This window comes from Salvelinus sp. IW2-2015, linkage group LG30 (assembly GCF_002910315.2).
Source record: "Salvelinus sp. IW2-2015 linkage group LG30, ASM291031v2, whole genome shotgun sequence".
NCBI classification, from domain to species: Eukaryota; Metazoa; Chordata; class Actinopteri; order Salmoniformes; family Salmonidae; genus Salvelinus; species Salvelinus sp. IW2-2015.
In genome coordinates, this window is record NC_036869.1 from 1,603,807 (window position 1) to 1,617,987 (window position 14,181).

At 45.2% G+C, this 14,181-nt stretch overlaps 1 protein-coding gene across 1 annotated transcript in view; it reads right to left on the reverse strand.

The window, feature by feature from the left end:
* Positions 1–1,343: 1,343 nt before the first annotated feature.
* The window catches only part of LOC111954769 (potassium voltage-gated channel subfamily KQT member 4), a 110,037-nt gene continuing 97,199 nt past the window's right edge, over positions 1,344–14,181 (reverse strand). The window contains exons 12-14 of the mRNA XM_070436115.1: positions 9,231–9,362; positions 8,915–9,059; positions 1,344–5,428 (exon numbers count right to left, since the gene is read on the reverse strand). Coding sequence (XP_070292216.1) covers positions 5,225–5,428; positions 8,915–9,059; positions 9,231–9,362 — 481 coding nt within the window. The 3' untranslated portion in view covers positions 1,344–5,224. The remainder of the gene's footprint in view (positions 5,429–8,914; positions 9,060–9,230; positions 9,363–14,181) is intronic.

The window sequence follows — 14,181 nt, forward strand, 5'->3', positions numbered from 1 at the left end:
GGAAAAAACTTTAAGGGCTTGCGTGCGATTGTGTGTCTGTAGACATATCGCTTTGAAAAACAATCCCTATTAGCCGTAGTTCTCATTAAGATGTGTTTGAGACTCTTCTTCATTTCGTAGTAAGGGACTGAGATTGCAATGAAAATATACATTTTCTGTGATTTCCTTCTCAAAGTTATATTGTGTTATGTAAGGCGTATCGTTCTGTACTGTGCTGTAGCCACTCAACACCATTGAAAGTAGGACTCAGAAGGCACTGTTCAGATCATGAATCCACTCAAAGAAACAAATAGATTAAGATACATTTTTTATTTTACCCCCTTTTTCTCGCCATTTTTCGATCATGTCTCATCACTGCAACTCCCCAACGTGCTCGGGAGAGGCGAAGGTGGAATCATGTGTCCTCCGAAACATGATCCGCCTAACCGCGCTCCTTAACACCCACCATCTTAACCCTGAAACCAGCCACACCAATGTATCAGAGGAAACTGTTCAACTGGCGACTGGGGTCAGCCCGCAGTCACCCGGCCCACCACAAGGAGTCGTTAGAGCGCGATGAGCCAAGTAAAGCCCCACCGGCCAAACTCTCCCCTCACCCAGACGACGCTGGGCCAATTGTGCGCCGTCCTATGGCACAACCCGGGAATGAACCCGGGTCTGTAGTAACGCCTCTAGTACTGTGATGCAGTCTCTTAGACCGCTGCGCCACTCGGGAGGCACAGATCAAGATATTTAACTCTAAAAAGACTAAAGCATGTAAAGCGACACATCAGTCTAATATGGATAAGTGTGAATGAACAATGACCTGATTGGACATAATTTGGCATGGCTTCTATTTAAGGACAATAACAAAAAGCTATTTACCATCCAACGATACATACGTAATGAAATGCCAAACTGAATCTCTAGGCCCTACTGAATGTGGTCTTGCCATTGTCTAACTCCGAACAGTCACGTGTTGTCGATTCGACAATAGCACCAACAAAAACACCAGATCTCCCAAGCGTAAAATGCTTCAGAATCTCCAGACGCTTTGAATGGTACATTTATGCACCTGAATCAACTAAATGTTGGCTTGATTGAACCTAATTCATTAGTCCAAGCCTCTCATGGTGCCAGAGACTTGCTTGTACTGGCTGAAAACAGAGAACTGTGATTCTGAGAAAAAGAAAATGTCCTCCATTGTTAGGGCCGGATGCAATTATGGCTAACAACAGTCAAATCAATCGTTGAGCTCTGAGACTGTGTGTGTGTGTGTGTGTGTGTGTGTGTGTGTGTGTGAGAGAGAGAGAGAAGTATGGGAGTGTCTGAGAACAGTCATGCATCGTCAACTTGACAAAAATGCTACATTTATTCAACTTTATAGGAAACAATATCAAAAAACAAAATGGGACACATTCATAACGGACTCAAATCTAACATTCACTTTAAACAATAAAAAAAACACAAAAATACAATCATAGAAATGGTCCATGTAATTTTAGCTGTCAGAGGAGACGCGGTGGAGTGTATGAACAAACAGAAAGGACTACTTACAAGTATTCTGATTACAGTTATTACAGGAGTCTCTTCAGGTGCCATAGTGTCCACTACAGTGGGTACAAGAAAATAACTTTGGGGTGTGTGTTCTCCAGTTCTGTCCATTAGAAAATCTTTACATAACATTACCTCTATGAGCAAACCATTGTTTAGGGTCTGTCAGCGAACCATAAAAACAACCATACACCATATGGCTAAAGTGGACCCTCTAATGTAGATAATGCAAGGAGGACGTCTGCATTGAATCCTGCCAGGGTTAGATGCAGTAAAGAAGTCGTTATAAAGCTATTGGCTAAGACGCATGCATAGATAGGAGAGGCTACAGTACCAGAGATCATGCTTCTGACATGGATGAATGCCTCCCAGGCATTATCTTATCAGCCACCACCTGACTGTACCATTCACCATTCACACGACTGGCTACATCACACCAACAGTACTCAGTCTGTTCACTCYATGTGCGACGTGCATCATGAGAAGGTGCGTGTGTTGGGCGAATCAACGAGACAAGATTTCTCTATCGACAATGAGAGAAACTAAGGCTCTGGTCCAACATCCACACTAGCACACTGCTTTTAAGCTATTATGGTTCGTGCATGCATTCTAAGTAGTATGCTAGTGTTGATGTTGGAACGCAGCCTAAGAATGCGTGATAGTTGGTTGGTTTGGAATACAWCTCATCATAGACATGAGCTGATTGGCCGGCCTAAACCAGCTGACATGAAACAGGAGTGAGATACTATACAACAAAGACGGGTGAGAATGGAGGAGTATTGATACAGAGAGAAGGGACATCACCCTCTATAGTCTGACTTGGGGTCAGTGTTTTCTTACCCTTTGGTCTGGTCTGAGGAACACGCATGTCTGAGGGGTGGGCGGCAAGACAGAGGTTTTTAAAGGGATCAACAGGTAGAAAACATACAATATCCCCTTTAACCTGACCCTTTGTGAAGACGTGTAAAATCTCTTCCGAATGCCATGAAACAATGCTAGAGAGAGATTCCCCATTCCAAACTGATTTAGAAATTAGAGCCTGCCTCCTTCCAGTATTTCTCTCACTATTATGCAATACCATATTGGCTGTATTCAAGGAGTCACTTTCTTTTCTTTTTTTGCAAAGAGGGKTTTTTGTATAGAGAATCATGAGTCGGGAGACTATCGGAGTGGCATGGATGTACTTCAAAGAGGGATGGAACAAGTGTCACACACGAGGCCTAAGTTCTTCTCTTGTCGTAACCTAGTCCCTCTTTTTTCAGGACAGCATACWGTTAATGAGGACGAGGGTAGAACGAGAATAATGTAACAACCTGGACTTTAGGGCAAGGTCAGAGAACTGATGTTTTGGTGAAATCTTTCCATTCATGACGAGTCGTCKATTTTTGGGGCTTTTTTCCAGTCTGGGTATCCCCACAGTGGAGTAGATGGGGACATGACGTCTTTGCAGTGCCTCAGAAAGGAAGTTGAGTTGAGCTGTGGACAGTGTGGTGAGGAGGTGAGGAGGGGACAGAACAGGGCGCACACAGTATATTCATCAGAAGCTTAGAGACAGTCCGTCTCCTATAGCAACAGATTAGAGAACTAATCAAACAAATCAAAGCTATTCTGACTGTTGGAGAGCTGCAGCAGTTCATTGGTTCATCTGGAAATCTATTGATTACAAATTAGGAAACCAGTAGAGGGAAAAAAAACTGAGCGGATAACAGAACACCAAACCGTGTAAAAAATGTACAAAACCCAAACTTGGGTTGATATTTAGGAAAAGGCATAGATAGATACAGTATATATGATGTGGTTGGTGAGTGAAACTGGTCAGTTAGTAGTGTTAGGTGGTCAAGTAGTAGTGTTGTTTTCTCTCTTCTTCTTCTTCTTCTTCCCATAGGTACTGAGACAGAGGGGTGTGCGGAGAGCGGCTTCGGGCCAGGACTCTGCTCAGATGGTACCCTCTGGTGGCCAGTGTATGCATGTTCAGTAGGGACTCCACTGGTTCACTTGAGGCTGGGTTAGAGTTGGATAGGGCTATGGCCAGATGAAGATGATGGGAGAGGATTAAGGGAGGAGGGTGTGGAAGGAGGGTGTGGAGGTAGGGTGTGAGTGAAAGGGCTTCATGTGAGGAGTAGTTAGGGTTGATGGGTGCTGGTTTGTAAACAGAGAAAGAATAGTATGATGAAGACTCCACTAGTGGGGGCTCTAAAATGGAGCAGATGATTTAAAATACACCACATGGCCAAAAGTGTGTGATCACCCTCTCGTCAAACATCTCATTCCAAAATCATGGGTATTAATATGGAGTTGGTCCCCCCTTTGCTGCTATAACAGCCTCCACCCTTCTGGGAAGGATTTCCATTATATMATGGAACATTGCTGCAGGGACTTGCTTCCATTCAGCCACAAGAGCATTAGTGAGGTCGGGCACTGATGTTGGGCGATTAGGCTTGGCTCYCAGTCGGCGTTCCAATTCATCCCAGAAGGTGTTCGATGGGGTTGAAGTCAAGGCTCTGTGCAGGCCAGTCAAGTTCTTCCACACCGATCTCGAAAAACCATTTCTGTATGGACCTCGCTTTGTGCACGGGAGCATTGTCATGCTGAAACAGGAAAGGGCCTTTACCAAACTGTTGCCACAAAGTTGGAAGCACAGAATCCTCTAGAATGTCATTGTATGCTGTAGCGTTAAGATTCCCCTTCACTGGAACTAAGGGCCTAGCCCYAACCATGAAAAACAMCCCCAGARCATTATTCCTCCTCCACCAAACTAKACAGTTGGCAATATGCAGTCGGGCAGGTAGCGTTCTCCTGTCATCGCCAGAATGCATAGCGTGATTCATCACTCCAGAGAACGCATTTCCACTGCTTCAATGGTGGCGAGCTTTACACTACTCCAGCCGACGCTTGGCATCTCGCATTGTGATCTTAGGCTTGTGCGCAGCTGCTCGGCCACGGAAACCCATTTCATGAAGCTCCCAACGAACAMTCCTTGTGCTGGCAATGCTTCCAGAGGCAGTTTGGAACTTGGTAGTGAGTGTTGCAACCGAGGACAGACGATTTTTACACACGCTATACGCTTTAGCACTTGGCAGTCCTGTTCTGTGAGCTTGTGTGYCCTACCACCTCGTGGCTGAGCCGTTGTTGCTCCTAGACGTGTCCACTTCACAATAACAGCACTTACAGTTGACCAGGGCAGCTCTAGCATGGCAGAAATATGACGAACTGACTTGGTGGCATCCTATGATGGTGCCACGTTGAATGTCACTGAGCTCTTCAGTACAGGTCATTCTACTGSCAATGTTTGTCTATGGAGATTGCATGGCTTTGTGCTCGATTTTATACACCTGTCAGTAACGGGTGTGGCTGAAATAGCCGAATCCACTKATTTGAAGGGTTGACCACATACTTTTGGCCATGTAGTGTATGTGGAGGGAGAAATGATTAAAGATGAGGATCAGTCGATGGTAAAAAGTGTGGGRCCTAAGGTGTGGACTGTGAATTCCTAAAGGAGTCAGACCTCCAAAGTTAGGAATCAAATTGGTTTGGTGATTAGTGGGAAGAGCTATTGGCATAGTGGGTTGCTCCAGGGGTGCTGCTACAGTCCAGTATAGTGACATGACATCTCAGGGCCATTGTGGTGAGGGTCTAGCGGTGGACCCAGTTCATGCCGAGACTCAGCCCCAGTCAGTGAGTACAATACCAGTCACTCCATGTTGCTGGACTCTGAGTGGGAGATGTTGAGTGTGTTGGCGTAGGGGAAAAGGTCACGATGGTCTGTGGGGCTGTGGTAGTCCGACGTCAGGTCTGGTTCTAACAGGGACGACAAGGTGAAGTTGGACGAGCCTTTCTTCAGACACTGTGTGTAGAAGTTAAGAAGGAGGTCCAGCTTGTTCTCTATCGACTGCACCTGTACAGAGATTAACACACACTAATTATTGTTGTGCACTAAAATCTATTTATGACATTATTAATGAGCAATGATTATGATAGTCTTTTTTACTGGGTATTTCATTATAAATTACAAAGCTAAATGGCAGTTACATAGTACTACTAACCCAATAATTATCATTAGACAAATACAAGCATAAATTGAGAAATCATGCACTCACATCACCCCTATATTATACTGAACAAAAATATAACCGCAACATGCAACAATTTCAAAGATTTTGCTGAGTRACAGTTCATATAAGGAAATCGGTCAATTAAATAAATTAGGTCCTGATCTATGGATTTCACATGACTGGACAGGGGCGCAGCCATGGGTGGGCCTGGGACGGCACCCACTTGAGAGCCAGGCCAAGCCAATCAGAATGCGCAATCAGAATGRGTTTTTCCCCACAAAAGGGCTTTATTACAAACAGAAATACTCCTCAGCACCCCACCTCCCCTGACGATCCTGCAAGTGAAAAAGCCGTGGAGGTTCTGGGCTGCGTGGTCTGCGGTTGTGAGGCCGGTTGGACGTCCTGCTAAATTCTTTAAATAGACGTTGGAGGCGGCTTATAGTCGAGAAATGAACATTCAATTCTCTAGCAACAGCTCTGGTGGACATTCCTGCAGTCAGCATGCTAATTGCATGCTCTCAAAACTTGAGACATCTGTGGCATTGTGTTGTGTGACAAAARTGCACATTTTAGAGTGGCCTTTTATTGTCCCCAGCACACCTGTGTAATGATCATGCTGTTTAATCAGCTTCTTGCTATGRCACACCTGTCAGGTGGATGGAATACCTTGACAAAGGATAAAATGTTACTTATTTTGTACATAATGTTTCTGCAACCGTATCTTACGGCAAAAAAMAGCTTRTGGATATCAGGACAGCGATCACTCACCTCGGATTAGACAAAGATTTTTTCMTCAACATACAAGCCGRACAAGACATTCTCCAAACACCCGGRAGGGCCGACATCCCCGTTATTTGCAAGAGGAAGCGACGCAGGTACAGAGGACAAAGAGCTGGATGCCTGGTCAGGACCCGAAAAAGGCGAGTGGGAAAGCTGCCTCTACCGTCAATACTACTCGCCAACGTGCAATCATTGGACAATGAACTAGACGAGGTACGATCACGAATATCCTACCAACGGAACATCAAAACTGTAATATCCTATGTTTCACGGAATCGTGGCTGAATGACGACATGGATATTCAGCTAGCGGGATAAACACTGCACCGGCAAGATAGAACAGCACAAAGTAAGACGAGGGGGGGGGCGGTCTGTGCATATTTGTAAACAGCTGGTGCACGAAATCAAAGGACGTCTCTAGATTTTGCTCGCCTGAAGTATATTGTGATAAATTGCAGGCCACACTACTTGCCTAGAGAGTTTTCAGCTATACTTTCCGTGGCTGTTTATTTTCCACCACAAACATATGCTGGCACTAAGACCACACTCAGTCAGCTGTATAAAGAAATAAGCAAACAGGAAACCACTCACCCAGAGGCGGCACTCCTAGTGGCCGGAGACTTTAATGCAGGGAAACGTAAATCAGTTCTACCAAATTTCCATCAACATGTTAAATGTGCAACCAGAGGGAAAACAATTCTAGATCACCTGTACTCCACACACAGAGATGCGTACAAAGCTCTCCCTCGCCCTCTATTTGGTAAATCCGACCACAACTCTATCCTCCTGATTCCTGCTTACAAGCAAAAATTAAAAGCAGGAAGCACCAGTGACTCGGTCTATAAAAAAGTGGTCAGATGAAGCAGATGCTAAACAACAGGACTGCTTTGCTATCACAGACTGGAACATGTTCCGGGATTCTTCCAATGGCATTGAGGAGTACACCACATCAGTCACTGGCTTTATCAATAAGTACATTGAGGACGTCGTCCCSACASTGACTGTATGTACATACCCCAACCAGAAGCCAAGGATTACAGGCAACATTCACACTGAGCTAAAGGGTAGAGCTGCCGCTTTCAAGGTGCGGAACTCTAACCCGGAAGCTTACAAGAAATCCTGCTATACCCTGCGACGAACCATCAAACAGGCAACACGTCAATACAGGGCTAAGATTGAATRATACTACAACGGCTCCGACGCTCGTCTTATGTGGCAGGCCTTGCAAACTAATACAGACTACAAAGGGAAGCACAGCCGCAAGCTACCCAGTGACACGAGCCTACCAGACGAGCTAAATCACTTCTATGCTCGCTTCAAGGCAAGCAACACTGAGGCATGCATGAGAGCATCAGCTGTTCCGGACGACTGTGTGATCACGCTCTCCATAGCCGACGTGAGTAAGACCTCTAAACAGGTCAACATACAAGGCTGCAGGGCCAGACGGATTACCAGGACGTGTGCGCCGGGCATGTGCTTACCAACTGACAGGTGTCTTCACTGACATTTTCAACATGTCCCTGATTGAGTCTGTAATACCAACATGTTTCAAGCAGACCACCATAGTCCCTGTGCCCAGGAATACAAAGGTAACCTGCCTAAATGACAACAGACCCGTAGCACTCACGTCCGTAGCCATGAAGTGCTTTGAAAGGTTGGTAATGGCTCACATCAACACCATTATCCCAGAAACCCTAGACCCACTCAAATTTGCATACCGCCCAAAACAGATCCACAGATTATGCAATCTCTGCACTCCACACTGCCCTTTCCCACCTGGACAAAAGGAACACTTATGTGAYAATGCTATTCATTGACTACAGCTCAGCGTTCAACACCATAGTACCCTCAAAGCTGATCACTAAGCTAAGGATCCTGGGATTAAACACCTCCCTCTGCAACTGAATATTGGACTTCCTGACAGGCCGCCCCCCAGGTGCTGGGGGTAGGTAGCAACACATCTGCCACGCTGATCCTCAACCCTGGAGCTCCCCAGGGTTGCGTGCTTAGTCCCCTCCTGTACTCCCTGTTCACCCACGACTGCATGGCCAGGCATGACTCCAACACCATCATTAAGTTTGCAGACGACACAACAGTGGTAGGCCTGATCACCGACAACGATGAGACAGCCTATAGGGAGGAAGTCAGAGACCTGGCCGGGTTGGTGCCAGAATAACAACCTATCCCTCAACATAACCAAGACTAAGGAGATTATTGTGGACTACAGGAAAAGGCAACCGAGCAAAAAAATAATAATGAATTAACTTTGTGCTTATGGAAAATTTCTGGAATCTTTTATTTCAGCTCATGAAACATGGGACCAGCACTTTAAAATGTTGCGTTTGTATTTTAGCTCAGTGTACATGGAATATTAGCCTAATCAGGAAAGCCACGCATTGAGGGTCAGGGTTTTTCCTGTCTTAAAGTGGTGGCTGTGGCAGTGGCCGTGGCAGTGGCCGTGGCCGTGGCCGTGGCAGTGGCAGTGGCCGTGGCCGTGGCCGTGGCCGTGCGTTAACATGATGATCAACCTACTGTACTGGAGCTCTGTACCTGTTTCTCCACCTTGATGACACGTCCCATCATACTGAGCTCGTCCAGAAGGTCCAGTTCTGGAGGGGTCTTCTCTCCCTTCTCACTCCTCACCTTCTTATTATCTGGCTGGTAGGACGATCCACGACCCACTATCTGATCCACTCTGGGGAGGACCAGGACAACACACAACAATAAACAATCATTATCAAAATGATTCATTTAGTGGTGTTATGGTTACTACTGATAGAGTGTGTGTGGAACGAATCCACTGTGTCTCCAACTGTTGTAGGTTGTGTGTGTGTGTGTGTGTGTGTGTGTTTGTGTGTGTGTGTACCTGGTTTGTAGACTCTTGATCCTCCCCAGCATGTCCAGGTGTCCAGCAGAGTACTGCTCTATGACGTCCTTCACGTCGTATGGACGCAGAGTCTCCTTAAACTTCCTCTTGGCCACCAGGAACTTCAGAATCCTACACACACACACACACACACATTAGTAGAGATCTACTAGAATGTGTTGCCTGTGGGTGCTTCACACTGCAGAATAAAACCAGTGAATACTGCAAAAGTGTTAAACCATGAAACAAGTCATGCACTTCATCAATGCAACTACGTAGGTGTGATTAAGTGGGATTTGCAGCCAAAGTGACCTTCTCAATATTATTCACAAATGGCCTCATTAAAAGGAAACCACTGGAGTACTGCAGGGATTCCGCTTTGTTGTGGACTTTGACAATGGCATTGGTTCTGTATTACCAATGACATATGTAGAGCCATGTATATTCTATTATTCCATGCACCTTCTTCACATTTTGTTACGTTACAGTCTTATCCTAAAATTGATCAAATATATATTTTTCTTATCAATCTACACACAATACCTCAATGACAAAGCAAAAACTGTTTTTTAGAAATGTTTGCAATTTTCTTTCTTTTTTAAATACATAAATGTCATATTTCAGTTTTGTAAGTATTCAGATCCTTTAATCAGTACTTTGTTGAAGCACCTTTGGCAGCGGTTAAGAGCATCGAGTCTTCTTGGGCATGACGCTAAAAGCTTGTAATATCTGTATTTGGGGAGTTTCTCCCATTCTTCTCTGCAGATCCTCTCAAGCTCTGTCAGGTTGGATGGGCAGCATCACTGCGCAGCTATTTTCAGGTCTCTCCAGAGATATTCGATTGGGTCCGGGCTCTGGCTGGACCACTCAAGGAAATTCAGAGACTTGTCCCAAAGCCAATCCTGCATCATCTTGGCTGTGTGCTTCGGGTCATTGTCTGTTGGAAGATGAAACTTCACCCCAGTCTGAGGTCTTGAGCGCTGTGGAGCAAGTTTCCATCAAGGACTTCTCTGTACTTTGCTCCGTTCATCTTTGCCTCGATCCTGACTAGTCTCTCAGTCCCTGCCGCTGGAAAACATCCCCACAGCATGATGCTGCCACAACCATGCTTCACCGTAGTGATGGTGCCAGGTTTCCTCCAGACGTGACGCTTGGCATTCAGGCCAAAGAGTTCAATCTTGGTTTCATCGGACCAGAGAATCTTGTTTCTCATGGTTTGAGAGTCTTTAGGTGCCTTTTGGCAAACTCCAAGCGGGCTGTCATGTGCCTTTTACTGAGGAGTGGCATCCGTCTGTTCACTCTACCATAAAGGGCCTGATTGATGGAGTGCTGCAGAGATGGTTGTCCTTCTGGAAGGTTCTCCCATCTCCACAGAGGAACTCTAGAGCTCTGTCAGAGTGACCATCGGGTTCTTGGTCACCTCCCTAACCAAGGCCCTTCTCCCCTGATTGCTAAGTTTGGCCGGGCGGCCAGCTCTAGGAAGAGTCTTGTTGGTTCCAAACTTCTTCCATTTAAGAATGATGGAGGCCACTGTTTTTGGGGACCTTCAATGCTTCAGAAATGTTTTGGTTCCCTTCCCCAGATCTGAGCCTCAACACAATCCTGTCTCGGAGCTCTACGGACAATTCCTTTGACCTAATGGCTTGGTTTTTGCTCTGACATGCACTGTCAACTGTGGGACCTTATATCGACAGGTGTGTGCCTTTCCAAATCATGTCCAAATCAATTGAATTTACCACAGTGGGACTCCAATTAAGTTGTAGAAACATCTCAAGGATGATCAATGGAAACAGGATGCACCTGAGCTCAATTTCGAGTCTCATAGCAAAGGGTCTGAATACTTATGTAAATAAGGTTTCTGTTTTTTATTTTTAATACATTTGCAAAAATGTCTAAAAACCCGTTTTCACTTTGTCATTATGGGGTATTATATGTAGATTGCTGAGGATTAAAAAAAAAATGTAATCCATTTTTAGAAATAAGGCTGTAACCTAATACAATTTGGAAAAGGTCAAGGGGTCTGAATACGTTCCCAAAGCACTGTGCATATAAGACACCCTTGTTCCGGTGCACTGTGTAAGGAGAGAGGGACACACTCGGTTTTCTGCACACCCTGGCCCTCTGCTTAGTCAGCCTCTCTCTCTCTCTCTCTCTCTCTCTCTCTCTCTCTCACACACGCACACGAGGTGGACCCCTGTGTGTGTCTAGTCTACCTCCTCTCAGCGAGACAGCTGTGTGTGTTGTGTGTGTGTGGTGACCCCACAGTTAGAGGACAGAGACAGATGCTCTGACTCCCAGTGTACAAAGCTAATTATATTCACATCCACACTCCACCAATCGTTGGCCTTTCCTAGAGAGAAGTAAAGAGTGTGTTGGGGCTGTAGAGTGTTGAACATATACTGGGCAGAGTTCTGGCTGCTTGTCACACTATAGGAGAGTAGTCAGCCGCCCGGACACTGAGGTGCTGGCTCGGCAGAATACAGGACACACCAAAATGTTAGCGTAGCAAAACAGACGCACTTAACCTGTCATCCCAAGCCGTGATGGATTGCTCCATGAGTCGGAGTGGGCACAGAGGGGAGGGGGGCTGTTTTATGAGGAAACATTATCTCACACACACAGACGGGCTAAGACCTCTTTAATATCAGTCTGTTCTGTCAGGGGGAGGACACACACATTACATATGTAGTGGTGGTGGTTTGGTGAAACAGACACACACACATCACAGCAGGGATGTGGAACACAATGTAACGTGGAAACGTGTTAACCATTGTTGGCGACTGAACAACTAGCATGTGCAATGGCAGTTTAGTGCTATGTGCTGCTACGCTGTGCTGCAACGCTAGTGTGTTGATGGCAAACACACACTCTTCCTCTTTATCCCCCTTTCCCTCTCTCTCTCGCTTTTCTTTCTTCTGCTCTGCAGGAGAGAGAGAGAGAAAGTAGAAAAAGAGGGGTGGTGGTCGACAGCTGGTACCACAGAAGCCGCCAGCGCACCCTTCCTCCTTCTCACAGTGCGCTCTTGATGACTACGGAGTTTTTCAAAAATATTTTGGCAAGATGTATTTTTTTTATTTTGCAGGTAGATGCATATTTTTTTCTGTCCGGGTGGGTCTCAGGTGTGGGTAAAAGAAAGAGTAAGGAAAAGTAGAAAGGAATGAACAAGAAAAAGAAAGAAAAATATAATTTTATTTCCATCCTCTAAGGGGTTCTTCAAAGCGCTGAGTCTCTCTCTTCATCGAGTGGTATGATCGTATTAATGCATTGGCTGCCTGAAGTATTCCCACAGCAGCTACCTGGTATAGAGGCATAGTTGGCACTGGGTGCACTAAATCATTAGCTACAGACTCAGAGGCTCTGGTAGGGAATCAGTACCAACAAGTTATTGAGATCTGGACCAAACATATTCAAGTCAGCATTCGGTCGTTTTTGGTCTGGTTTTATGTGAATGACTCATGGCAACAGCAGTGAAGTGAGTTGTGATGGAGGACAGGTGCAGTTTGTGTTGTTTTATAGGGTCAGCCATAGTAAGTACAGCGCCATTGGAGCAAATGAGGTTTAAGTGCCTTGCTCAAGGGCACAGACAGATTTTTCACCTTGTTGGCTCAAGAGTCTTCTTCCGGTGTTCAAAACAGCGACATTTCAGTTACTGGGCCAATGCTCAAACCGTTAGGCTACCTGCTGTCTAACACCAAAAGAGGAACTCCTGCTTACATGAGCTCAATCAACAGCTTCTAACTTTAAAAGCAGAGGAATTGAACTATCACTTCCTTAAAACCCTTAACACGGAGGATCAAACAATAGGCAAATGGTTGACTTTACAAACTCTGGATAAAACAGTTTCAAAAATATAAAATGTTCACAACTGTGCAGAAATACAGAAATTGACTACTTGTGGCTTTAGCACAACTTGATTAGATTGAGTACTACAATGAGTATGCAGATCTCTCTCCCTCCTCCTCTCTCTTCCTCTCACCATCCCTACATATCCCAAACACCACACATTTACACAGGCAAGTAGGCAGGCTGATTAACTACAGTAGCCTTCCTATAGTGAAGCCTCAGCAATACAGTCGATGCTAATATCTACCTGTTTCTTAAAAGACATCAATCTTAAGTGTGTCTTACATAAGACTCCAGTGTTCCAGTGTTTCTACAGTGATGTATATACACGTGTCGACAAAGAATATTCACGTTTCAGTATGGTAGCTAATAGAGCCTACACTCAAATGAATCCAGACCCAATCCACTATCCCTTTCATATAAACACACGCACTCACATAACCCCTCATACTTATAGCATACTGTGGAAACACACACACATAGTCTGATGCAACATGAAAGATGCTGTGTCTGTATGGCTGACCCTTGGGATCTGCCAGTAGTGGTTCAATACAATCCACTCACACCAACTACCCACAGACCAACATACCTGCCTCATTGACAGATGTTTGCTGGCAATTGTAGTGTTTTTCTGCCTCCCTCAGTGGAATAAGTTTTGCATGTGCGTGCGTCCGTGTGTGTAGAGGGATGAAGGTATCCCTCCAGGATATTTACATGGTTAAGCACAGAGAAACCTCAAGGGGTCGTGTTTTTCCCCCCTGAACACATGGAGCCGTTAATTAGTGCATAGGTTTGCCAGCTAGGCATTTGTCTCGTTCCTTCACACCATTCTTTCTCCATTCCTTATATCGTAGCTAGTTTTTCCTAATATTGGAAGTTTCCTTGTGGGCATAGAAAGGTGGTCTATGTACACGACTACACTACAGCATGGACAACCTTACCTGTAAAACAATGTTATATGAAGACTTTGGTCAACAAATTCTTATGATCAATTCCATCAAAGTAAGACGAGACAAAATAACTGTACAATACAGACTAGTATAGTGACGATGTCATGTTTGTCTATTTTTGGCGGCCAGGGAGTGATCACTAAAACACACAGTGTATC